This window comes from Bufo gargarizans, chromosome 9, assembly GCF_014858855.1.
Source record: "Bufo gargarizans isolate SCDJY-AF-19 chromosome 9, ASM1485885v1, whole genome shotgun sequence".
Classification (NCBI taxonomy): Eukaryota; Metazoa; Chordata; class Amphibia; order Anura; family Bufonidae; genus Bufo; species Bufo gargarizans.
Window position 1 is genome coordinate 166,295,769 of NC_058088.1, and position 28,000 is coordinate 166,323,768.

The 28,000-nt window shown below is 45.0% G+C and overlaps 1 protein-coding gene across 1 annotated transcript; it reads right to left on the reverse strand.

Moving 5' to 3' along the window:
• Positions 1-148: 148 nt before the first annotated feature.
• LOC122919552 (WD repeat-containing protein 38-like) lies at positions 149-28,000 on the reverse strand. Its single transcript, XM_044268629.1, has 9 exons — positions 27,893-28,000; positions 16,303-16,423; positions 15,539-15,655; positions 12,258-12,355; positions 11,285-11,365; positions 6,479-6,601; positions 5,044-5,193; positions 2,784-2,831; positions 149-398 (listed from the first exon to the last, which is right to left on the reverse strand). The coding sequence occupies exons 1-9, from the start codon at positions 27,959-27,961 to the stop codon at positions 306-308; spliced, it is 900 nt and encodes a 299-aa protein (XP_044124564.1). The 5' UTR covers positions 27,962-28,000; the 3' UTR covers positions 149-305.

The following is a 28,000-nucleotide window of genomic DNA, read 5'->3' on the forward strand; positions in this document are numbered from 1 at the left end:
TTGATTCCGTTATTTTCCGTTATAACCAACTGATGTGAACCCACCCTAAGGAGGAGATTTATCATCTCCCTGTGCCTGGTTTCCGTTATTTTCCGTTATAACCATGTTATAACGGAATGCATAATGCTGATGTGAACCCACCCTTAGTAATATTTTTGGCAAATATTTTGGCTGTGATACTAAGTCAGCACTACTGGAAGTTTTTGTTAGTGTCCGAAAAGTCTGTATTTTCCCAAAAACTGGTGGAGCATGAGTCCGTGTCCTGTGTCCGCACATAGTAGATGTGATGTGGTATTGACGACATATCACTGCTGTGATTGGTGAAGCCCCATAGCCCCGACCAGCATTAGGGTGCCTTCCGGTGAAAATATACAGACATGTGTCATCTCCAGCATGCCCTGAAATAGAGAAAGACGGGTTACTGATAATATTATAGGAAGAAGGGATACAAATGTGCTCTTAACAAGCTCTGCCTCCGATGCCACCAGATGTAAGGCAGCTATCCTATAGGTCAATGTTCTACCTTTTAAATAGGCAATAAGACATGACTTGGATAATAACTAAGTCAGCACCTCATCTGGGGTGATTGCTCCTCATCAGTGCAGAGCAGAGAGTACTGGCTTAACTGGTTGAGAGGCCTAGGTCAGGAGTTAGGGAGATATAGTACTCCAAATCCTGATAATATTATAGTACACACAAGAGGGGCCTGGATGTATTTCTGGAGTGTGTAATGATATTAAAGGTTATAGTTATTAGATTTCTGGAGAAGGGTTGTTGATCCAGGGATTCATTCTGATTGATTGGAGTTGGAAAGGAATTTTTCCCCCTTAAATGAGGAAAACTGGCTTCTACCTCCTTTTTTTTTTTTGCCTTCCTCTGAATCAAGTTGAAGGATAACAGGCTGAACTGGATGGACGGATGTCTCAGCCTTACAAACTACCGTATGTTACTATGTGACTGTTACTAAAAAATAAAAAGTCACTATATTGTAGCTCACCTTACATTTACCTTGATAGGGGAGTCAGGTAAAAGGAGGGTTGGGCATGCTGAATTTTAACATGCCTGCCCAGCATGAATGTGAGTGTGTTGGTGTCGGGTGTAGATGTAGATATCAGCCATGAGTGTTCAGCTTTATAACTCTAGCCAGTACTGTGCTGAACCTAAAAAAAAAAAAACCACTCGCCTTCTCCCCACCACTGCTTTGCGGCACAAAGGTCTAAAATCTCACTCTTTCTGGTCTTTGGGCTATAAACTTCTCCGTCATGTACACCCCTGTGCCAGTCAGTGGCCTCAGCAGTGACATGTCCCCAAATGGGTCTCACGATACGTGGGAACCCATCACTGCTGAGGACACTGATTGACTGCAGCGTTGCACGTGACCCCATGTAGAAGTTTGCAGGCTATCATGGATCAGGCCCTCGAATGGAGAGGTGAGGATTAGGTGAGTATTTTTTTGTTTAGGTACAGTGCAGTACTGGCCAAATTTAAAATGGGTTATAATGTGGGGCACCCACAATAAGGTTTATCATATCTCCTTTTGTTCTCAGCCTATTTGCTGTGCAGCCTATTGTTCCACTTATCAGCCAATTAAAGGGGTTGTCTCACCTGGAACATATCACCACCTCTGGGACCCACAACTATCTCTAGAATGGAGCACCCAAAATTTTGGAGGGTGCACCGTGCATGCACAGCCACCCTCTGTTCATTTATGTGGGAGCACAAAAAAAAAAAGCCAGCACTCCCATAGAAATGAATGGAGAGCGGCCGTGCATGCGCAGTGCGCTCTTGTTCTGTTTGGGAGCTTCGTTCTATAGATAGGTGCTACATGCTTGTTAAGTAAATGATTATGTATACCAGTCCACTTACAAACGAGGAAGACAAGAAGACAAAAAAAAGTTTCTCAGAGGGCTTCTATAAATGTCCTGCTGATCCAGCACTGATTTGGTTCCCCCTGGTCTTGCAGCGACCATGTCCCGTTCATTGCTAATGTAACTACTGTAGCCGGTCAATGGCATCTACATTCACGTGTGCATGAACTTCACATGACTGCTGAGACTACTTTTGACTGCAATGGTCACGTGATTAATATGACATCATTGCTGCAGGAGGGACCAGAGAGATGGAAACCGGGGAAGTGGCGGTGGATTATCAGGAAATATAAAAAGTACGGTAAGTACGGTAACATTTATTTTTTATTTTACACAGGCTCTTGCTCTCTGCCATGTTATAAAAAATCTTGGAAAACCCCATTAAGGCTACTTTCACACTAGCGTTCGGGTTTCCGTTCGTGAGCTCCGTTTGAAGGAGCTCACGAGCGGACCCGAACGCAGCCGTCCAGCCCTGATGCAGTCTGAATGGAGGCGGATCCGCTCAGACTGCATCAGTCTGGCGGCGTTCAGCCTCCGCTCCGCTCGCCTCCGCACGGACAGGCGGACAGCTGAACGCTGCTTGCAGCGTTCGGGTGTCCGCCTGGCCGTTCGGAGGCGTGCGGATCCGTGCGGATCCGTCCAGACTTTCAATGTAAGTCAATGGGGACGGATCCGTTTGAAGATGCCACAATGTGGCTCAATCTTCAGGCGGATCCGTCCCCCATTGACTTTACATTGAAAGTCTGGACGGATCCGTCCCAGGCTATTTTCACACTTAGCTTTTTTTTGCTAATATAATGCAGACGGATCCGTTCTGAACGGAGCCTCCGTCTGCATTATTATGAGCGGATCCGTTCAGAACGGATCCGCCCGAACGCTAGTGTGAAAGTAGCCTTACACTAATTTACATCTTACCTTGACAACCTTTATACATTTTCCATTTTCACAGTCCCAGAGTCTTACCTGCAAAGAGTAAAGTACAGGATTAGGACTCATGCACACGGCCGTTGGGCGGCCATTCCGTGCATTGGGGACCACAATTGCGGTCCTCAATGCACGGGCAACATCCATGCACCACGCCGGACCCATTCAACTTGACGTCATATTTATTTGCGGTGCAGAACAACGGAAAGAAACACCACGGAAGCACTCCGTAGTGCTTCCAGTGTTCCGTTCCGCATCTCCGGAATTGCGGACCCATTCAAGTGATGCGCTGTGATGCGTGGTGCACATGCCCAATGGCCGTGTGCATGAGGTCTTAAGAAAATAATAGAAGCTTCCTTTCTCCCATTCATTTGAACTCTGTAAGGCCTCATGCACACGGCCATTACCTGGATGGGTCCCCAATACGGGACATATGGTGCGGAGCGGAGGCATGGATCGGAAGCACTACTTTTTTGTTATCGGATGCAGATGGTGGACCCATTCAAGTGAATGGGTCCACGTCTGCAGACAGTGGGCATGCACTCGGTGCCCGTGCAATGCAGACCGCAGCACAGGCATGGCCAGAACAAGGCCACTTTCACACATTCAGTGTTTGATCACTGATTTTCAGTAATTGTAGGCCAACACCCGGGGGGGGGGGGGGGGGGTAGGGTGAAGCGTACACAGAGATATGGTGTAATGGAAAGATTTGAACCTGTTCTGTGTTTTGGACCCGCATTTGGTTTTGGCTCACAACCACTCATGGAATCCACTAATCAAACACTGACTGTGTGAAAGCAGCCTAATGGGTCCGGCGTCCGCATACGGAGGCCCTACGATCAGTGCCGTGCATTGTCGACCACAATTTGCGGTCTGCAGCACTGGCCTGATAAACATGTTAAAACATGCTAAAATTGAAAGTAACTTAATTTCCAGATACAAGGAATCTGTTTTATTATCGACCTATTTATTTGAAAGAAATTCAGTGACAACCAATATGGCTACCATTTCATTTCCCAAGGGGATTTTTTTTTTACCTAAATACTTTTGAATATCAAATTGGGGTTACATACGGATAATTTCCTCTACTCCTGTAACTATATACACAGTGATTAGCCGTAAGTTTCAACCACTGACAGGTGATGTGCATAACGTTGATTATCTAGTGAAAATGGCGCCTGTCAAGGAGTGATATATTATTGAAGTTTTTGAGCTGGAAGCAGGAAAAATGGACGAGCATAAAATCTGAGAAACTCTAACAAGGGCTATTTGTGATGGCTGGGTCAGAGCATCTCCAGTCTTGTGGGGTCTTCCCAGTTTGCATTGGTTAGTACCTATGAAAAGTGGTCTGAGGTACGGTAGAACAGCTTGTGAACCAACAACAAGGTCATGGATGTCCAAGGCTCAGTTTGGTCCTGTTCCAAAGAAGAGCTACTGAAGCACAAACTGCCGAGAACATACTGTTGGTTATAATAGGTGCCAGAACACATAGTCTATCGCAACTTGCTGTATAGCCTAAGGTTGGTCACAGTGCCCAGGCCGACCTCTGCTGACCACAGAACGTGTCTAGGAAGGGCATTTGAGCATCAGAACTGGAACATGGAGCAATGGAGTAAGGTGACTTGGTTTGATCAATCACATTTTCTTTTACATCCATATAGGTGGCCAGGTGCATGTGCTTCACATACTTGGGTAACAGATAGAACCAGGAGGCACTATGGAAAGGAGGCAAATCTTGTTGCAGACCAAGCACATATTGGAACAGTATTCCCTAAAGTCTGTGGCCTTTTTCAGGGGGAGCATAAAGAATCCAAGGTGTTGATTTGGCCTCCAAATTCTCCACATCTCATTCTGATTGAGCATCTGTGGGATATGTTCTAAGAACAAGTCTGATCCATGAGGTCCCACTTCACTTGTGTTCTCCATGGAGAGAAGGGACTATCTTCACGGTCATCTTGGTGCTAGGTACCACAGGACACCTTTACATGCCTTGTGGAAATCATGCCTAAACTGAACCTAATGTTATGGCTGATAGGTGTATAACTAGGCATTTTTTTGTAGGAGTCCATGAAGCCAGACAGAAGTCCTAGGGTGGCTATAGAGGGAGCAAGAATAGTGGTCATATTGGTTGTCAAGGATGTGCTGACTGTATAGAGTTCATGGAAATGAATGTACATTTACTTATTAACAATAATTTTAAATTGTAGGGATTAACAATGTGTGCATGTCATCCACACATAATAACTCTTACCATGTTGTCGTGTCCTGTGGAAGCTAGAAGGATACCGTCACGGGAGAAAGACAAGGATCTTAACCAATCCATGTGTCCTTTCAGTAGAAAGATCAAGGCACCACTGCGTGGGTTCCACACTCTTATTGTCTTGTCCCATGATCCGGAAGCCTAACCAAATATTAACAAATTATTAATAATGATTTATTGAAGCAGAGGCTCCTTAGAAACAACTATGGGTTGTCTTAAAGGACCATTGCTCGCAAAGTTTTGAAAATGCTTTGCCAGTGGCTATTTAAAGGGGTTTTCAGGGACTGTTATATTGATGGACTATAAAAGATCATCAGCATCAATTCAGTGGGGATCCAGCTGCTGACACCTCCACAATTAGCTCAGTGATTGCTGGAACATTGCATCCTCTGGTTTACCAGATACAGCTTCATACTATTGCCATGTTAGTACCTGGTATTGCAGTTCAGAGCAGCTCAGTTCCATTCAAGTGGATGGGAATCAGCCGCAATACCAGGCACAACCACTATCAGAAGTACAGGGCTGTGCCAGGTTGACAATGAAGTGGACGTGCCATGAGGTAGACTTCCACCGATGTCGATGGCCTATCTCAGTTTGATACTGCGATATGAATCATTTGTCTACGTGTTGCCTGTTTCTAGTGGTGACTTTTATGGGATAGCGAATTGGGGATTCCTACCAGAAACACTGTAAATCAATCAGGTGGTTAAGGGTAAATAATAGATCTCTGCTACTAGGACGAGCCTACCCATTACTAACCTTGTGAATTCACTGTTCAACTATTGTCAATCTAGCAATTTTATTTTTGGGTGAAATGAAACTTTTGTTAAGGTATACACATAGGAGGTATACACAATGATTACAATTATAACCCTAAAACATACGCTAAAAATTATAATAGGCCAGTTGACTCGAATATGTCACTTACTTCACTAGGGAGGGGGGTGTACAAGATAAACTTACTTAAGACACTTGACACCCTCTTCTCCCTCACCGAGATCTCCTGTAGTATGCTAAAACCACCACGTCCACAAGGACGATGAACTGGGGTACTTCCAAACATAGGGTACTTTATTAGAAACAAGCTCAACTCGTTTCTGGGAATGTATATAAAATCCCCTTGAGGAGCATAAAATGAGGAGAGACAGCGCTGTGTCTGAGCTGTTCTAACTCCTCGTTTTAACGATTGGTGGGGGTATCAGCACTCGGAGTCCTACTGATCAAAAACATTGATATGTCGCTATGGCATAGGTTTTGAAAAGTGCAGGTACACCTTAAACTAAAAATGAAAACATGGACAACTGAGGCTAAAACCAAAACTAAAACATGGACAACTGAGGCTAAAACCAAAAGTAAAACCAAAACATGGATAACTGAGGTTTAGAGTTTGGAAACAATCGACATGTAGGAAGCCATATTCTCTTACCAGCATCCCAGAAACAGAAAAGCTCACACAGCGGACATTTCCCATATGTCCTTTCAGAACTTTCTCTGATGCATCGTCACTCAGGCTCCACACTCTGACAGTATAATCCCAGGACCCAGTGGCCTGCAATTAACAATAAAGAGAAGTTGCACCACCCTTGTCCATAGACTGTCTGGTGTTGTTGCAGTGTAGCTCTATCCACTTTATTTCTATACAATAATGTAATGTTGGAAAAGCTAAACACTTTATTACACAGACCGATTCTGCAGGCGATTGTCGAAAAGGAATTAATTCCAAAAGATAGGCGCTCAACATCTGAAGCAATATTTAATTCATAAAAACACATTAAAAAATCAATTAATAAACACTATCCAATGCATTGCAATAGCCCTTGATTATAAAAAACCCATTCTGGTTATATATTACACCTAAAAGAGGATCAATATTAATCAATCTCGTTATGACCTCAATTAGCTGGAATATCCAATCATAAAACACATTCAAGTAAACTATTATCAAAATAGAGGATTTCACTGTAAGTATTCTCCCGACTGATTATCTCGCTGTGCCAATTTATATTTGGCTGTTATAGAAGTGCATTTTTATATTGGTAATCCACATGCATATGTGTAACATCCCAGAGTTATGTTACAAAACTCTTTTACCCCGCTACAACCTGTTAAGGGCATTAACATTGTCATCTTGTGTAATTTCATTTAATTTCATCACAAATGTGCATTCTAAGGGCTCTTTCACACTTGCCTTGTTCTTTTACGGCATAGAGTTCCGTCGTCGGGGCTCTATGCCGGAAGAATCCTGATCAGGATTATCCCCATGCATTCTGAATGGAGAGAAATCCGTTCAGGATGCATCAGGATGTCTTCAGTTCAGGACCGGAACGTTTTTTGGCCGGAGAAAATACCGCAGCATGCTGCGCTTTTTGCTCCGGCCAAAAATCCTGGACACTTGCCGCAAGGCCGGATCCGGAATTAATGCCCATTGAAAGGCATTGATCCGGATCCGGCCTTAAGCTAAACGTCGTTTCGGCGCATTGCCGGATCCGATGTTTAGCTTTTTCTGAATGGTTACCATGGCTGCCGGGACGCTAAAGTCCTGGCAGCCATGGTAAAGTGTAGTGGGGAGCGGGGGAGCAGTATACTTACCGTCCGTGCAGCTCCCGGGGCGCTCCAGAGTGACGTCAGGGCGCCCCAAGCGCATGGATGACGTGATCGCATGGCACGTCATCCATGCGCATGGTGCGCTCTGACGTCATTCTGGAGCGCCCCGGGAGCCGCACGGACGGTAAGTATACTGCTCCCCCGCTCCCCACTACTACTATGGCAACCAGGACTTTAATAGCGTCCTGGCTGCCATAGTAACACTGAAAGCATTTTGAAGACGGATCCGTCTTCAAATGCTTTCAGTTCACTTGCGTTTTTCCGGATCCAGCGTGTAATTCCTGCAAATGGAGTACACGCCGGATCCGGACAACGCAAGTGTGAAAGAGCCCTAAGCCTTGTAAATGTATATTGCTGTAATTTCTATGTTCACCAGCAGGTGGCAGCAATGTGTTCAGCAAGGACTTAGCTACAGTTTAGTGTTTCTGAACTGGAATAATTCATTCCAGTTCAGTTCCCCCCTCTTTGAGCAGAGTGGGCTCGCCCATGTCCTGCCTCATGGAGAGAGAAGGAAGTTAAGTTAGTGTGCCAGCCACCCCTGCTAGGGGAAGGCTGTGTGTGTAGAAGCTCCCAGCTATAGGGATCCAAAACCAGGATCTTGTCTCGGCTGGAGACAATTGATCATCGCCCCCAGCCTGAGCCTTGCAGCCTCAGCTGGTAGAAGCAAGCTGAGGCTATTAATTAAGCCAGGGGCGGATTGGCCATAGACCCCACAGGGAAATTTCCTGGTGGGCCGTTGCCCAGGGGGCCACTCAAGCCCTCTTAATGATCTGATGCTTAACAGCCTCAGTTGCCCTCCTGAACTGAACTGCATTACTGCCCACATGATGGTGATGCAGTTGAATACTGTGGTGAGGGTGGCAGTATTTTGTGCTGTCCTGTGCTATTTGGTTCTGCTGGGGCAGTATTCTGCACTGCACTACAGTATTGCAGGCCCAGCCTACTTGTTTTGGTCCATCTTCTGTCAGTTTGAACCCGCCGACAACACAGGGCCACTTTTAGTTTTTTTTCCAGGGCTACTTTAAGTTTCCAATCCGCCCCTGCATGCAGCAATCTCCTCCACAGCATGGGGAGGAGCGATCACTAGCCATTGCTCGTCCCTATGCTGTCTAGTTATATGCCGGCAGCAGATCGTGATTAGACAGCACGATCTGCTACCAGCAAATCGTGATCTTTCAGAATGCTGGAAGATCACGATTGCACCATGAACAAGCGTTTGCTGGTTCATCGGTAATTGGCAGTAGAATTACACTGCCAGATAACTGCTAATAAGTATTACTATGAATGCTCTTTAGCGATCAGCTGGCAGAAAATCTGCTAGTGTTAAAGGGGTTGTCTCACTTCAGCAAGTGCCATTTATTATGTAGAGAAAGTTAATATACAAACCAAAAAAGACAAGGTGGCATTAGCAGGAGGTGCTCAAACCCACATGCAGTCGTGCATATATATAGGGGAGCAAATCCTGCACTTGTGGCCCGTTGCTAATGGCGATCCCCAGCAATATGCATACGGTGGAGGATGCCCGCGGCGAACCACAAGTACCACAATAGACATCTCACACAAGGTAACAAGTGCGGATGTAATAATCAATATAACAATATAACAAAACAACAACAAATACAGGTGCACTCTGTGGTCTCACTAAACCCTCAAACTGATTTTAAAATTGAGAGATTAGTCAACATGTCCTACTGTGTAGAACATGTCTAAGCCCGGGCACCACGTCAAGGTTTCTCAAGTAGCCCAGGACCTAACGCTCTCCTACCTGCGCCGTATGGGCGATACCAGGAGCCAGTGGGCAAATTACAGGAGCATGAGGCCGACTCACAAACAGCTCACCAGTTACCTCCAGCATGTAACCATGCTTGCAATGGGAGGAGGGAGGAGTCTGTGAGTCCCACTCAAGACTGACTGATATGGCCCAGGCCTCACAGGTGCACCTAAATGTGGCCTGTAGATGGAAAACAGGCACATTTGAATTGGAGTTTATACACCTCCAGGAATCTATATATACAAACCAAAAAAGACAAGGTGGCATTAGCAGGAGGTGCTCAAACCCACATGCAGTCGTGCATATATATAGGGGAGCAAATCCTGCACTTGTGGCCCGTTGCTAATGGCGATCCCCAGCAATATGCATACGGTGGAGGATGCATATTGCTGAGAGATTAGTCAAATGTGCCTGTTTTCCATCTACAGGCCACATTTAGGTGCACCTGTGAGGCCTGGGCCATATCAGTCAGTCTTGAGTGGGACTCACAGACTCCTCCCTCCTCCCATTGCAAGCATGGTTACATGCAGGAGGTAACTGGTGAGCTGTTTGTGAGTCGGCCTCATGCTCCTGTAATTTGCCCACTGGCTCCTGGTATCGCCCATACGGCGCAGGTAGGAGAGCGTTAGGTCCTGGGCTACTTGAGAAACCTTGACGTGGTGCCCGGGCTTAGACATGTTCTACACAGTAGGACATGTTGACTAATCTCTCAATTTTAAAATCAGTTTGAGGGTTTAGTGAGACCACAGAGTGCACCTGTATTTGTTGTTGTTTTGTTATATTGTTATATTGATTATTACATCCGCACTTGTTACCTTGTGTGAGATGTCTATTGTGGTTCGCCGCGGGCATCCTCCACCGTATGCATATTGCTGGGGATCGCCATTAGCAACGGGCCACAAGTGCAGGATTTGCTCCCCTATATATATGCACGACTGCATGTGGGTTTGAGCACCTCCTGCTAATGCCACCTTGTCTTTTTTGGTTTGTATATATAGATTCCTGGAGGTGTATAAACTCCAATTCAAATGTGCCTGTTTTCCATCTACAGGCCACATTTAGGTGCACCTGTGAGGCCTGGGCCATATCAGTCAGTCTTGAGTGGGACTCACAGACTCCTCCCTCCTCCCATTGCAAGCATGGTTACATGCAGGAGGTAACTGGTGAGCTGTTTGTGAGTCGGCCTCATGCTCCTGTAATTTGCCCACTGGCTCCTGGTATCGCCCATACGGCGCAGGTAGGAGAGCGTTAGGTCCTGGGCTACTTGAGAAACCTTGACGTGGTGCCCGGGCTTAGACATGTTCTACACAGTAGGACATGTTGACTAATCTCTCAATTTTAAAATCAGTTTGAGGGTTTAGTGAGACCACAGAGTGCACCTGTATTTGTTGTTGTTTTGTTATAGAGAAAGTTAATACAAGCCACTTACTAATTAATGTATTGTTATTATCCATATTGTGTGCTTTGCTGGCTGGATTCATTTTTCCATCGCATCGTGCAGCTTACTCTTCATTTACATTGGCACCCTATCCCCGAGATAGGATTGGGTGCCAGAGGTGGAACCCGCAACCTATCAGACTTTAATGACATATCCTGTTGATATGCTATAAATGTCCAGATGGCAGAACCCCTTTAAATTAGTACCGCCTGACACCATACAAGGTCTATGCCAAGTACATTAGCCCTATACCAGATGTAACAGCTGACATATATGTGCTCCCTTGCATCATTTCACCATGTACGTATTTTGCTAAGGTTTTGCAATGATAATGCCATTTATTCAGCGGCATGGTGTCAGATATGTTTTCTCTTTTTTAATCCCCCCTTAAATCATATTCTGTACAGTACCATACTTACACAGCATGAACCATCTATTGAGAAAGCACTGCACTGAATGGCATCTCGATGTCCAGTGAAAGTCTTCAATCTCTGACCAGTCTGTTAAATAGATAATATACATGGTAAATGGAGAATAATCTTTAGTAACACACAAGTCGTGGTATAGTCCACTGTTTCAGGTGAGACATCTGGGCTCAGCGGTTTGAAGAGGGTGCGGTGCTTCGGTGAGCACAGCGTCATCCATTGGATAGCAGCTCTTCCCGGTATTGCAGCTCATCCCTATTTACTTTGTAAGCTCTAATCTGGGTTGTTTAAACCCTTAGATGCCACCATCAGTAGCAATCGGGGCATCTAAGGGTTTAATCGGAAGGGGGCTCCCTCTGTCAGGCATCGCGAGGGCAATCGCGGGGTGCTGATGTCTTTGCTGGCCCTAATGAAGGGCCTCAGTTCTACCTGTGGTGCCTGTGGCACAGCCTGATAGTGCCTGTCAGTATGCTACCGACAGTATAATACACTGTACTGCATATGCAGTCTAGTGTCTTATATAAGCGATCAGAAGTCCCTTTGTTGGACTAATACATTGTAAAAATAAAAGTTAAATAAACTTATTTTAAAAAAAGTTACGCCTTTTTCAATGCTTTTCTACGTATTTGGTATTGCCGCGTCTGTAACGACCGGCACTATACAATTAGAAAAAGCTGCCTGTAGTAGCACCATCATAAATACACCCTACAATAAAACCATATTGTATTATAATGACATTTATCTAGTGGTCAGTGATCTCATATAATGCTTATGCAATGATTTTGTTTAGGAGCGATGGTAACAATTTTCTTGAGCAGCGCCCATATGAATTTGTTCTTGCCTCGATGGCAGCCTACTGTACTGGTTTTATTTGGTATCTTCACCAAAATCCTGTGCTGCTTTTTGAAATCACGTAAAAAGAATAGGAATATTTTCTGAGAGGCGATTAAAAATGTAGGCATCATACCTGCACTTCCCACAAGATGATAAGACGATCCCATCCCGCGGACAGTAGACATCTGCCGTCTGGGCTGAAACTAACAGTTTCTACACTTTTTGAATGATCTAAAAGGAAACGAGTTGAAGAGAAAATGGTAGGAATCATAAATGGGAGAAAACGCATTCGGGCCCCATCGAAAATGAATGGGTCTGCAAAATTGCGGAACGGATGCGGACCCATTTTGCGGACGTGTTAATGACCCTTACAAGGAAAAAGCTACAGCAGAAATAAATCTAGTAGAACAATTGAGCAGTGAATCTCTGGTCCTATGTGAGGTACAGGGCCGGTTCTAACCTTGTTAGGCCTCATGCACACCACTGTTTTGTTTTTTCCGGTCCGCAAAACACGGAAGCCGCCCGCGTGCCTTCCGCAATTTGCAGAACGGAAGAGGCGGCCCATTGTAGAAATGCCTATTTTTGTCCGCAAAACTGACAAGAATAGGACATGTTATATTTTTTTTTGCGGGGCTTACGTAACGGAGCAACGGATGCGGAGAGCACACAGAGTTCTGTCCACATCTCTTGCGGCTCCATTGAATGGGTCCGCACCCAAGCTGCAAAAACTGTGGCTCGGATGCGGACCAGAACAACGGTCGTGTGCATGAGGCCCTAGGCACATTTTGCATAGCCATTTTCGCCTGAGATCCGTTTTTTTATGAAAAAGAGTCCTGCGTGTATCGGGGGACGGAAAATGAAACTGTGTTGTGAACCTAGCCTTAGAAAGAGGTTGTCATGTACTATATGGTCTCTGATTTTCAATCATGGCTGAACCCCTTTAAATTGTATTGACCTATTCTCAGATCGATGGGGGTCTGACTCCTGCGATGAAAGGGACCGTGTCTCGGGTTACATGACCTTTGTGCCGCTCAGTTACAATACAAAGCACAGCCGCTATACAGTATATGGCACTGTGCTTGGTATTCCGTGAAGTTGCTGCAGTGCTTTTCAGAACCCCCGTCAATCAGAATACCGGTATTTAATTCCCAGATCCAATCAATTACCATAAAAACACAATAAAAACGTACCACACAAAAAAGATGGAAATTTGGAACAGCGGCGACACCTGGTGGACAAAAGATGTAACAGCGTCCACGTCGAGGTGTGAAAAAAAAAAGGTAATATGAATAAGGGTACTTTCCCATCTGTGTTGTGCTGTCCGGTTTTGAGATCCGGCACAGGGTCTCAAAAGCGCAGCACAATGCTTCAGTTTTGTCCCCATTTGTGTCACTATACTGGAATGGAGTGCACCAGAATGCATTCCGTTCTGGTTTGTTGCATTCCTATGCTAGACAGAAAACCGCTGCAAGCACGTTTTTGTGTGCGGATCCGCCACCAAAAACCAATGGTGCGGGATCCATTTTTTTGGACACCAGATTTGAAGTGGCATCATGATGACTTGGGAGGCTAGGCTGCCAGGTGGAGAGAAGAAGAGGAGGGGCAGGGCTCTGTTCTGATGGGTGCCACTGGGCTCCTTTAGGGATATCTACAGCCCCTTGGACTCTTTTATTCCTCATTAGCATACTTATACAAAAACACAATAGCAAAGGGTTAAAAATGGGCGCTAGAGGTGACAAGACTCCCTTTAAAGGCATATAAAAATTAAGAGAAATTCTGAACTGTGGGACTCCCTACCCATGCCTTACATCACCCCAGGGTCGGGACGAGGGGTAGGCGAGGGAAGGCGCCCACCTAGGGCACCACCTTGCTACCCAGAAGTGGGGAGCATCATATATACTGGCACTGGGGTGGGGGGAGCATCATATATACTGGCATTAAGGTGGGGGCGAGCAATATATATACTGGCACTGGGGCGGTGGGAGCATCATATATACTGGCACTGGGGTGGTGGGAGCATCATATATACTGACACTATGGTGGGGGAGGATTATACACTGGCACTAGGGTGGGCGGAGCATTATATACTGGCACTGGGGGGAGAATTGTATAATTATATACTGGCTGTACGGGGGATAGCATTATATACTGGCACGGGGGGGGGCATTATATAATTATATACTGGCTGTATGGGGGGGCATTATATACTGGAACTGGGGGGGAGCATTATATATTGGCTGTACAGGAGGAAGCATTATATATACTGTGTATATATAGAGAAGGAAAAGTCCAGTGGGAGCACCAACCAGAACGTGGGTGCACGGTCCTGTGCAGGGTAGCGGCAATCCCCAATGGTATAGGAAACGAAGACGTAGGACTGCACTCCAAAATAGTGATAAAATCAGCAGTGGTTTATTCACCCATAATATGGCAAGTCTTGCGACGTTTCGGCTCACAAGAGGCTTGAGGAAGGCTCTTGTGAGCCGAAACGTCACAAGACTTGCCATATTATGGGTGAATAAACTACTGCTGATTTTATCACTATTTTGGAGTGCAGTCCTACGTCTTCGTTTCCTACTGTATATATATATATAGGAACAACAAGGGGGTGGAGGAGCATTATATACTGGTACTACGGGGGGAACATTATATATATATTGGCACTATGGGGGAATATACTGTATATACTGACACTATGGGGGGGCAGAGGAGCATTATATACTAGCTCTACCGGGGGCATATATATGCTGGCAATACAGAGAGGGGGCAGAGAAGTATTGTACAATGGAACTATGGGGGAGCTATATAATACAGGGGGCACTATAGGATGGGCATTATAAATATTGGGGACACTGGTGGCATTATTACTACCAGGGATATTGTGGGGGTATTATTATTACTGGGCGCAATATACAGGGCATTGCTACTAAATTATTATCACTATTGGGGGCACTAGTGTTAGAGGGCAGTCTGGGAGCACTATTATTAAGGGGAGGGGGCAGTATAGTGTTTGTGGGCATGGGGGAGCACAGTGGGCACAGTATTGGGGGTAGCAGCTGGATGGGTCTGTATAAATATGGGGGCTGATCTGTAAGAGTCCCCCATGTGCCATATAGTAATACTGGTGTCTTCTTATATAGCAGAGGGGGCTGCTCACCCCTGACCAAAGACGTCTGCGTGTGAGGGTCTGGACCAAATGGGGAAGAAAAGGAAAGTGAAGAACAGAAATGCGTGCAGACGTCACTGGCTCTGCCCCGACTGCTTACTTATATAGTAATCTTTTTATTAGGAACTAATGCACTTTTTATTGATTGGGGGGGGATTGTTTTGAGGTGTGCAATTTGCCTGCTCCGCCTAGAGCGCCGACATACCTTGTCCCCACCCTGCATCCCACTGAGGTTTCTTATATCGTACCAGTTAGCATGTGAAGACAGTCGGCGGTATCCACCCTCCATATCCGCGCAGTGCAGTCATGGGATGAGCTGGCAAACAGGGAGCCATCGGGGGAAAAGCAGCACGACTTCACTGGTCCTACAGAAGAGGGTAAGGGGGATTAGTGGGTGGAGATAGGAGACCCCCGTCCCTTTAAAGAGGACCTTTCACTCGTATACAAACTAAAAACTAACTCTATCTGTGGGCAGAGCGGCGCCCAGGGGTCCCCCTGCACTTACTAGTATGCCTGGGCGCCGCTCCGTTCGCCCGGTATAGGCTCCGGTGTCTCGGCTCCGTCTGTTGTATTGGACTGATTTTTTGTAGGAGGCGTGTCCCTTGCTGCAGCACTGGCCAATCGCAGCGCACAGCTCATAGCCAGTCTATGAGCTGTGTGCTGCGATTGGCCAGCACTGCAGCAAGGGACACTCCTCCTACAAAAAATCAGTCCAATACAACAGACGGAGTTGAGACACCGGAGCCTATACCGGGCGAACGGAGCGGCGCCCAGGCATACTAGTAAGTGCAGGGGGACCCCTGGGCGCCGCTCTGCCCACAGATAGAGTTAGTTTTTAGTTTGTATACGAGTGAAAGGTCCTCTTTAAGTAGAGATGATTGAACAAGGCGTCAGCCTTATCTCGTCTGTATGAGCAAATGTAAGCATTTCACGTAAACTATCATTTACACCCTACAGATGAAAACATAAAAGTCCCTTTTATAGAGGAGTTTTCTAGCTCAGGGGCACTTACCTGTATGCCCTGTCACTTTATGCCTCAATAACCCACTCTTTGCTTCCCACACATGGATTCGACTGTCATCAGAACATGTGAGGACAAGCTGATAGTCTGGAGAAATAGCACAGCAGTTCACCTGCAAAAAGCACATTAGGGGGTCATTTAACATTTTTGTGGCCATAATTTGCATGAAATGTCGCACAATGTCTGATGACTTTGGTGCGTATTTTAGGGTAGGTTCACACATGGCAGATACGCTGCAGATTTGCCATCTCAAATTTTGAGCGAGCCAGTCCACAGCGTTGTACAGTACCGGCAAAGTGGAGGCGATCTTAAGAAATGTCATCTGAACGTTGTGTAAAAATCTGCAGTGTAATAAGGCAGCTATCCTATAAGTCATTGTTCAACCTTCTAAACAGGCCTTGAGACATGACTTGGATAATAAATAAGCCAGCCCCTCATCTGCAGACAGCTGTGTTTTTTTGGGTGATTGCCCCACATCAGTGCAGATCAGAGCGTACTGGCTTAACTGGGTGAGAGGCCTAGGTCAGGATTTGGGGGGTTCTATATTTCTTTATGGAGAGCTCTTAATCAGTGTGAGGAGACTTAAAGGCCATACACGACCCTCTGGAATTTTGGGAGGATGGTATTTATTTATTTTATGCACTTATATAGCGCTACTACAGGGAGTGCAGAATTATTAGGCAAGTTGTATTTTTGAGGATTAATTTTATTATTGAACAACAACCATGTTCTCAATGAACCCAAAAAACTCATTAATATCAAAGCTGAATATTTTTGGAAGTAGTTTTTAGTTTGTTTTTAGTTTTAGCTATTTTAGGGGGATATCTGTGTGTGCAGGTGACTATTACTGTGCATAATTATTAGGCAACTTAACAAAAAACAAATATATACCCATTTCAATTATTTATTTTTACCAGTGAAACCAATATAACATCTCAACATTCACAAATATACATTTCTGACATTCAAAAACAAAACAAAAACAAATCAGTGACCAATATAGCCACCTTTCTTTGCAAGGACACTCAAAAGCCTGCCATCCATGGATTCTGTCAGTGTTTTGATCTGTTCACCATCAACATTGCGTGCAGCAGCAACCACAGCCTCCCAGACACTGTTCAGAGAGGTGGACTGTTTTCCCTCCTTGTAAATCTCACATTTGATGATGGACCACAGGTTCTCAATGGGGTTCAGATCAGGTGAACAAGGAGGCCATGTCATTAGATTTTCTTCTTTTATACCCTTTCTTGCCAGCCACGTTGTGGAGTACTTGGACGCGTGTGATGGAGCATTGTCCTGCATGAAAATCATGTTTTGCATGTTTTTACATTGCAGACTTCCTGTACCACTGCTTGAAGAAGGTGTCTTCCAGAAACTGGCAGTAGGACTGGGAGTTGAGCTTGACTCCATCCTCAACCCAAAAAGGCCCCAAAAGCTCATCTTTGATGATACCAGCCCAAACCAGTACTCCACCTCCACCTTGCTGGCGTCTGAGTCGGACTGGAGCTCTCTGCCCTTTACCAATCCAGCCATCTGGCCCATCAAGACTCACTCTCATTTCATCAGCCCATAAAACCTTAGAAAAATCAGTCTTGAGATATTTCTTGGCCCAGTCTTGACGTTTCAGCTTGTGTGTCTTGTTCAGTGGTGGTCGTCTTTCAGCCTTTCTTACCTTGGCCATGTCTCTGAGTATTGCACACCTTGTGCTTTTGGGCACTCCAGTGATGTTGCAGCTCTGAAATATGGCCAAACTGGTGGCAAGTGGCATCTTGGCAGCTGCACGCTTGACTTTTCTCAGTTCATGGGCAGTTATTTTGCGCCTTGGTTTTTCCACACGCTTCTTGCGACCCTGTTGACTATTTTGAATGAAACACTTGATTGTTCGATGATCACGCTTCAGAAGCTTTGCAATTTTAAGAGTGCTGCATCCCTCTGCAAGATATCTCACTATTTCTGACTTTTCTGAGCCTGTCAAGTCCTTCTTTTGACCCATTTTGCCAAAGGAAAGGAAGTTGCCTAATAATTATGCACACCTGATATAGGGTGTTGATGTCATTAGACCACACCCCTTCTCATTACAGAGATGCACATCACCTAATATGCTTAATTGGTAGTAGGCTTTCGAGCCTATACAGCTTGGAGTAAGACAACATGCATAAAGAGGATGATGTGGTCAAAATACTCATTTGCCTAATAATTCTGCACGTAGTGTATATTCCGTAGCGCTTTACAGACATTAGCATTGGGCTGTCTCCAATGGGGCTCACAATCTAAGCATGCAAATCAGATCTTAGCAAGCTCTGCCTCTAATGCCACCAGATGTAAGGTAGCTATCCTATGAGTCAATGTTTGCACCCTCAAAACATTGGCCTGTCTGTAGATGGAGGTGCTGGCTTATTTATTATACAAGTCATGTCTCAAGGCCTGTTTAAAAGGTTGAACATTGACTTATAGGATAGCGGCCTTACATCTAATGGCATTAGAGGCAGAGCTTGCCTAGATCTGCTTTGTATACCCTCTTCCCAGAATTCCAGAGGCGCATTGCCTGGCTTATAAGACTCCTCACACCAAACAGGCTCTCTCCATAAGGAGATACAGTATCCCCGAATGCATGTCATTTATGCGTTTTTTGCTGCAGATCTGCTGTGTTTCCATACTGAATCCATGTCAAGACCCATAGCTACAGCTTTCAACCATTGCATTTACATGGATCAGTGGACAAAAACCACAGTGGGATTTTCTTATTTTATGTCCCATGTGGACATACCTTTGGCATCTCATTCACTTATCTGGTACTATATTACGCTGCACAAAACTCTAGAAGGAAAATCCGCACATAACCCAAACTGTGTGCAAGTACCCTAACAAGTCGCAGTTTATAAATCTGCACCAGTTTTCATAAATCTCCCCAATTTTTTGAGGACCTGGCAACACGATACCCTGTGATTACATTATTGTCGGGGGACCTTTATAATAAGCAGACAACCCTTTAATCCCTTGGTGACCACCAATACACCCTTTTATGGCGGTCACTAAGTGGCCTTATGGTAAGCCGCTGCTTTTTTGTGGCGACCTAGTCTAAGCGCTACATGGGTCTCATGTGCAGCAGAGAGCAGGAGCTCTGCTCTTGCATGACCTGCTCTAATAGCCTGGATTGGCAGAAGCACCGATTCTAGCTGTTTAATCCCTTAGATGCCACGGTCAATAGCAACTGCAGCATCTAAGCAGTTTCAGAGGGAGGGAGCTCCCTCTGTCATCCGTCGGCACAGCTGTGATTGCTGTAATGACTTATCACTTACAGGGCGTAGCTATAGGGGCTACTTTGGGGCCCCAATTCAGAAGAGGCCCATCCAGGAGGGGGAGGAGTAAAATTTGCTTTGGGGCCCAGTCATTTCTAGTTACGCCAATGATCACTTAATTTATCCTTCATGGTGAACGCCATAAAAAAGAACCCAAAAAACAATGTCAGCTTTTTTTAAAAACTTTTTTTCTGTCCCTTTTGAACAACATCTTGAGTTGAAGTTACAGGGCCCTATAGAAGCACCTTTCCTTATTTAATCTGTATCAATCATGGCAGCTCTGGCAACTGCAAGATAGCTGTTGCAGAAATGTGTTCAGAAGGAAATTAGAAAATGATTTCACTTGCATAAGGCCTCATGCACACGACCGTTGTTTCATTCCGTGTCCGTTGTTCCGTTTTTTGTGATTTTCTGCGGACCCATTGACTTTCAAATGGCTCGGCTAATGCACCTTTTGTCATCCACGTCCATGATCCGTGGTTTCAGTCCGTCAAAAAAAAAATATAACCTGTCCTATTTTTTTCACGGAAAACGGTTTGCGGACCCATTCAAGTCAATGGGTCCATGAAAAAATGATAGGGAAAAAACTGACGCGCTGACACGGATGACAATCTTGTGTGCCTCCGCGTCAGTTTTTTCCCTATCATTTGCATGGCAAACTTGACTTAGATTTTTTTTTACTTTCCTTCATGTCTGGAGATCCTCCAAAAATAAAGGAAGACACACGGAAACAAAAACGGACACGGATCACGGAACCCCTTTTTGCGGACCGCAAAAAAATACTGTCGCTTGCATGAGGCCTGTCGTGTGCATTGAGTTATGCCCCATAGGGGCCATCATTTCCCTTCCCCCTCATAGCTGCAAACGGGAAATACCGAGCTCAGTTTTGCCAAATCCAAACATTAAAATTCCAGGGAAAAATTTTCCTTGTTTTCTTTGTACATGGATACTGATTGCTTATACCTTTTAGCGGGTTTTAGGTTTTACACCACAGTAATCAAGCATGCAATTTTTAAAATGGACGATGACTTCAGGAACATCATTATGGCTAATGATGGCAAAACGACCCTCAGGGTGAACTCCAATAATCTAGTCTGACATGGGTGTACATGATTTTCCATGTATGGAGTTGATCACATGACTTGTCCGCACTCAAAGGAAACTTTTTAAATAATTTTGTAGCTCATGCTCAGGCTAATAAGCAGATGAAGATACTTCCAGTTAATGCACAAATCCATCTGTGCTAACACTCATTACCAAAAATTAGCAGAAACATGATGGACTTGAATAGCCGACCCAGAGTAAGGGAGAAGTGGCCGTATATGTGTGTGGCCTTCTTCTACAGGAAGTGGAGTCAACCAACCCAACAACTCCCTTTGACTTCAATAGAGATACACCTTTCTGTCTCATTTTGGCTGGACAGGATTGGCAGTCATCAGGGACCCCCATATTTACAAAAGGTGGGAATCCCTGAGGGGTCAGAGTATATAAACTGGCAGGAGCATATAAAAAAATTCAGGGATCCATAGGAAAATTTATGAAAGACCACCTGAAAGTAGACCTTCATTTATAGTCTGGACAATGGTATGGGTATGCTGGGAGTTGTTTCACAAACTGGGAGTTGTTACATTACTGGCCTGAGCAGGGTAGGTGAACAGTGAAGGCCACCTAGGTTCTTATGGAGTTGAAGGCCTGGCGACCTCCCTTCTACTTTGGAGATAGGACCTTAGTCAACATTTAGCTTTATAGAACGTTTGTGAGTGAACAAACTAAAGTCAAACTCTAAGCCAAATTAAAACCTCAGTTTTGGACAGAGTGTGGCCAATCCCACCAAACCTAGTGGAGACATACCTGATTTAAACTTTTAGGGATGGTACGTGGCAGAAGCGTTCTGGCAGACATTTTTCTGGGCAGTGACATATCCCTTTTGTTAGCCAATATCACAATTGTGCTATGTCCCGATTACTATTGTGCTGCACCTTGTCCCAATCATTGTAGTACCATGCCCCTTGTCAAACGCACCACACCCCCTCATTGTACATTTGGCTTCCGGGATGAGTCTAATAATGTAACATCCCAGCACCACATACCATTGAAATTCACGGAGGGCTGCTTTCTCCTGAAAATTAGGAGGTTTCTCCCTTTATGAGGAACCTGAGAGGTTTTCCTGCTCTTCCAGGAGTCTGGGAGGTCTCCCCTTAATCCAGTGGCCTCTAGGACATTCCAGGAGAGTTGACAAGTGGAATGGTAGCATCCAGTTGCCAATTTATTTATAAATTTCCAGCAAGAATAACTGAGGAACATCATAAGGCAGAGATTTAAGGTAAGGTATATGCCATGATTTTACCAACTTAAATGGTGGTAAGTATGCGGATGTCTTCCGTTTTTCACGCAAACCTCATTCACTCCTATGGAGCCAGGGCTGCATGAAATGATGCAGAGATGATGCACGAAAAAACAACGCTAATGTGCACAGACCCATTGAAATCAATGGGTCAAGATCCAGTCTGGATGGTGTCGGTTCAAAAGCAACAGCTTTTTTGTGGGACAAACCTTGGGGGGAAGGGCATTTCCTATGCTAGTTCTAATTAAAAAAATGATGCACCAAATTTATTGACTCCTTAAAACAAAATGCAATACATTTGCATTTAGGGTGTGCATAAGGGTATATCATGAGCTGAGCCTGGTCCATACGCGGCGGGTGGTGGCTGTATAATACAGCTGTCAGTAGCGACCGTTTCCTCTGAGATGTTAGATAGCGGAGTTGGGCTCCCTCTGTACTCCGCGGCAAAAACTAAGGCTGGGTTCACACCTGAGCGTTTTACAGCGCGTTCCTACGCGCTGTAAAACGCTCAACAAGGAGAAACCAATGATTCCCTATGGGAATGGTTCACACCTGGGCGTTTTGCAGCGCGTACGATCGCGCTGTAAAACGCCCGACGCTCAAAAAAGTACATGAGCGACTTTGGGGCGTCTTGTCGCGCGTTCCCGTACATAGACTTCCGGGAACGCGCGACAATAGGCGTTCGCATACTACTGGAGCCGCGTATGTGAGACGCCGGAGATTCGCGCATACACAGCGCTCAGGTCAGGACGCTCATGTCTGAACCCAGCCTTAGGTCTTCAATCAGTTGCTGTGACAGCCTTGGACCTTGTGAAGGCTCCCAAGCCTGTCAAAGCTTCCTGCTAAGCCATGACTGAGGCACAGTGTAACAGGCAGCCTGTAAAAATCCCATAAACTGCAATACTGTTCTGTTGTGGACTAAAAATTGCAGTAACAAAAAAAGTAGTTTAAAAAATAAATAAAACCCACAAATATATTCAAAATTCAAATCACCATGTTTCTCAGTTTATAATATAATAATGAATAAACAATAACAAAATAAACGTAATAGGTATTGCTGTGTCTGAAAATGAATTAATAGATAAAAACAGGGGCGTAGCTATAGGGGGTGCAGAGGTAGCAGTTGTTACTGGGCTCAGGAGCCTGAGGGGGTCCAAAGACCCTTGTGCCACATAAGAAGACACCAGTATTATAGAAAGTGCATGCTGGTCAAGTTACACCTCTGGCTGGAGGGAAGGGGTTAGGTCAAGAATTTGGCATAAGTGGAGGTGTTGTTTAAATTTTTGCCTCAGGCAGCACGAAGGCTATGTACTTCCGTGTCCCTGGCCACAAAGCACTGAGGAAAGGGGGGCCAAAGCTGAACCCTTGCATCAGGATCCATGAGCCTTTAGCTACACCCCTGGATAAAAACACTTTTCCTGTACTTTGAATGCCATTACAGAAAAGATAAAAAAAATTCTAAATGTTTTGGTCACCTTGTCACCTCAAAAAAATGGAACAAAAAGTGATCAAGAAGTTGTATATCCCTCAAACTACATCTCAACCCGCAAAAACAATCCCTCACACGTCACACAGCTCTGTAAACGGATATGTAAAACAGATATGGGTGTCAGTGTATGGTGATTTAAGAAAACATTAAAAAAAAATTTAAGTAGTAAAGCATAATAAAACTAAATAAATTTGGTATAGCTGCAATTATACTGGTCCACCGAATAAGGCTAGTTGCAGACTAGCGTTAGAGATCCGGCAGGCTGCTCCAGGCATCTGCGCACTCTGGCATTGCCGGAGGTTTGTAAGTCTCCGTCCCATTTACTATAAAGCCGCACACAGCAGTTTTCTTCTGCCACGATTCTCATTATTTCTGCTGGCCAGATCTCCGCCAGTCCTTATTATAGTGAATGGGGCTGGACGGAGCCTTACAAACCTCCGGCAATGCCGAAGTCCGCTAGTTAGGTCTTCATGTCATTTTTCCGAACAGTGAACATTGTAAAACATTGTAAAACCCAAAAACTACAGTGGAATGATGTTTGTTTTTCCAAATTCACCCCATAAAGAATTTTCTTCCCATTTGCCAGTGCAATATATGGTAAATAAAATGTTTCTATTAAAAAAGTAAAAAAAAAAACAAAGCCCTCATATGGCTAGAAATGTAAACATGTGGCTCGGGAAGGAAAAAAAACCAAAAACACGAACGAACTCCTGCACACGAACGTGGCCATGCCGTGGCCCGCTAATTTCGGGTCGAAATGCACGAACCGCGACCATGGGGCAGGCGCGGCGGATCGCAGACCCATTCACTTTAATGGGTCCGCAATCCGCCCGTTCCGCAAAAAGACAGGACATAATCTATCTTTTTGCGAAACGTAAGTACAGGACGAAACCCCACGGAAGAACTCCGTAGGGCTTCCGTAGGGTTCCGTGCTTCCGTTCCGCATCTCCGGATTTGCGGACCCATTGAAGTGAATGGATCCGCATCCGTGATACGGAATGCCCATGGAACAGCGCCAGTCTATTGCGGATCCGCAAATGCGGTCCGCAGTACAGCAATGGTCCTTGTTCAAATTTCTGGGTCAGTATTGTGAATGTGAAAAAAAGTGTTCTTATTTAATCCGTGAAGATGTCCGTGAACGATCCGTGGATAGTCTGTCTGTCCGTTTTTTACCCTCCGTGTGTCACCCGTAATCCACGGACGTTGCTCAACTGAAAATTTATTTCAAGAGCATTTCCTAGCTGTCTTCAGTGAAAAACGGACACACCACGGATGCCATCTGTGTTGTGTCCGTGATTTTCACAGACCCACAGACTTCAATGGGCACATTTGGTCCGCATCACGGACGAGACCTAATTAAGGGGTTAAGAGGTGCAGGCTTCTTCATAATTTTGTCACATCTTTGAGAGGTCCCCACGACATAGAACTCTGATGCACATACTGGTAAATGTGTCAGGCTGTGGGGGTCCCTTCCATGTCCCAGCCCCTCCTGACCATTGTAATAGCCTTGTTCACATTTCTGTTTTTCACTGATGTGTGCTATCCACATTTTCCACCGACAGCACACGTACCCATTGATTTTAATATGCCTGTTCACATGTCAGTATTTTTTTACTGACCATGGGTCCGTGAAAAAATTACACAGACATGCACTACTTTGGTCGGTGATGCGAACAAAGACTCCAATTATAGTCTATGGGTCCGTGAAAATCACGGACACAACAAGACTTGATCTGCTTTTCACTGACCACTAATAGGAGATGGTCTGAAAATTCAATTTCACCTGAGCAGTGTCCGTGGAATAGGATAGTGCACCCATTAATAGTAATCCCCAATTAGTGCCCGCAGCAATATTAATTCCCCAATTAGTGCCCCCCAGAATTAATAGTTCCACCATTAGTGCCCTCCAGTAATATTAATATCCCCAATAGTGCCCCCAATAATAATGTCACCATTAGTGACCCCCAATAATAGCAATGTCCTCATTAGTGCCCCCCAGAATGAATAATGCCCCCATTTGCCCCCAGAATGAATGCCCCCATTAGTGCCCCCCAAAATTAATTCCCGTTTCTTTGCTTGTGCAAAAGAAATTAAAAAAAATAGAACTCACCTCATCCATTTGATGGCGCCACGGTGAACACTCGCTGCTCACTGGAAGCTCAGGACAGGACCTGCGCTCCAGCGTGACGACGTCTCACAGGTAATGAGCTTCCGGTCAGCAGCGAGCGTTCACCGTGGCGCCATCAAATTAATGAGGTGAGTTCCTTTTTTTTCTTCTCGACACAAGTGGGGGGAGGGGGCGGGAGTTCAAGGCTATACTAATGAGTTCACCACAATGGAAGCGCTTATTGGTAACAGTCTATATAGGAAAATATCAGCAATAAAATTACCGGCACTGGCAGAGGCACTAAAATATGTGCTTGGCCGGTGAGTTACCGGCCGGGTGGCAACCCTAAGGCCTCTTTCACACGGGCGTCAGTTTTTTTGCCCGGATAAGAGGCGGGTGCGTTGCGGGAAAATGCGCGATTTTTCCGCGCGAGTGCAAAACATTGTCATGCGTTTTGCACTCGCGTGAGAAAAATCGCGCATGTTTGGTACCCAAACCCGAACTTCTTCACAGAAGTTCGGGCTTGGGATTGATGTTCTGAAGATTGTATTATTTTCCCTTATAACATGGTTATAAGGGAAAATAATAGCATTCTGAATACAGAATGCATAGTAAAACAGCGCTAGAGGGGTTAAAAAAAAATTTCAAAAAATTTAACTCACCTTATTCACCATGGTAAAAGACCATGTGATGACCGGAGTGACGTCATCAAAGGTCCTTAACCGGTATTTAATGCAGCAGCTCACCTCAGGTCCTGTTCAGCGCAGAGGAGACACAAGGAGATGCCGACTTCGCGATCAAGTGGACTAAGGTGAGTTCCAAATTTTTTTTTTATTTTTTAACCCCTCCAGCACTATTATACTAAGCATTCTGTATTCAGAATGCTATTATTTTCCCTTATAACCATGTTATAAGGGAAAATAATAATGATCGGGTCTCCATCCCGATGGTCTCCTAGCAACCGTGCGTGAAAATCGCACCGCATCCGTACTTGCTTGCGGATGCTATGCGATTTTCACGCTTCCCATTCACTTCTATGGGGCCTGCGTCGCGTGAAAATCGGACAATATAGAGCATGCTGCGATTTTCACTCAACGCACAAGTGATGCGTGAAAATCCCTGCTCATGTGCACAGCCCCATAGAAATGAATGGGTCAGGATTCAGTGCGGGTGCCATACGTTCACCGCACGCATCGCACCCGCACAGAAAACTCGCCCGTGTGAAAGGGGCCTAAGTATGGATGACACACGAAGGGCAAGAAACGGACACATGTATGTTTCATGGACATCTTCACGGAGGAAACACAATTTAACGATTCTTTCACAGATGGGAAACAGACATGGAAGTGTGAATGAGGCCTCAAGTCGCAAATTTTGGCACCAAAATTTGCAAATTTAAAAAACTTTATTCACATATAGCGGAAAATATCCACAGCATTTCAAATCCGCATTCACACCCATTGTGTTGTGCAAATGAAAAGGTTAGGGATGAGCGAATCGACTTCGTATGAAACATCCGAAGTCGATTCGCATAAAACTTTGTTCTAATACTGTACGGAGCAGGAGCTCTGTACAGTGTTAGAATGTATTGGCTCCGATGAGCCAAAGTTATTGCTTCGTGAAGTCTCGAGAGAGAATTTGCGCAATAACTTCATAAATTTATTTGTACTGTAAAATAACATTTCCAGAACTTGGGTTCGGTTCCAAGTTACCACTTCGATTCGCTCATCCCTAGTGGAAATCTGCGGCAAATCAGCTGAAAATCTACGACAAAGGCTGAATGTAAACGACAGTATTTTTTCACGGTCTGCAAAACGGGGTTCAGTTGTTCCGTGATCCGTGTCCGTTTTTTCTTCCGTGTGTCTTCCTTGATTTTTGGAGGATCACCAGACCAGAAAAGTGAAAAAAAATATCTAAGTCAAGTTTGCCTTGAAAATGATAGGGAAAAAAACGGACGCGGATGACAATCTTGTGTGCCTCCGTGTTTTTTTTACGGACCCATTGACTTGAATAGGTCCGCGAACCGTTGTCCGTCAAAAAAATAGGACAGGTCTTATTTTTTTGACGGACAGGAAACACGGATCACGGACGCGGATGACAAACGGTGCATTTTCCGAGTTTTCAACGGACCCATTGAAAGTCAATGGGTCCGCAGAAAATCACGGAACAACGGACACGGATGCACACAACGGTCGTGTGCACGAGGCCAAAGGCTGAATGTAAACGTTGCCTTTCCTCATTTGCAAAAATAGCGATGACACATTTCTTAAGTGCGACCACAAGATTAGAATTAGAATTGCTCATTTGTAGATCGCTTTGTGTGCAGTTTCGCCGTTACTAACCTCTCCTTTATGCCTCTCAAAATATTTCACTGTGGTATTGGAGAAGTATTCTGCCGGATTCCTCCACATGGTGACTGCATGTCCGTAAGAAGCCAGCGTCAGGCTCTG

Excerpts from the sequence above, each read along its gene's own strand:
- LOC122919552 (XM_044268629.1), bottom strand. The coding sequence starts at position 27,961 with ATGTGGAGGAATCCGGCAGAATACTTCTCCAATACCACAGTGAAATAT. Across the intron at positions 12,356-15,538 it reads CTGTCTTCACATGCTAACTG|ATCATTCAAAAAGTGTAGAA; the intron begins GTACGATATAAG and ends GTTTCCTTTTAG. Across the intron at positions 11,366-12,257 it reads TCATCTTGTGGGAAGTGCAG|ACTGGTCAGAGATTGAAGAC; the intron begins GTATGATGCCTA and ends TCTATTTAACAG.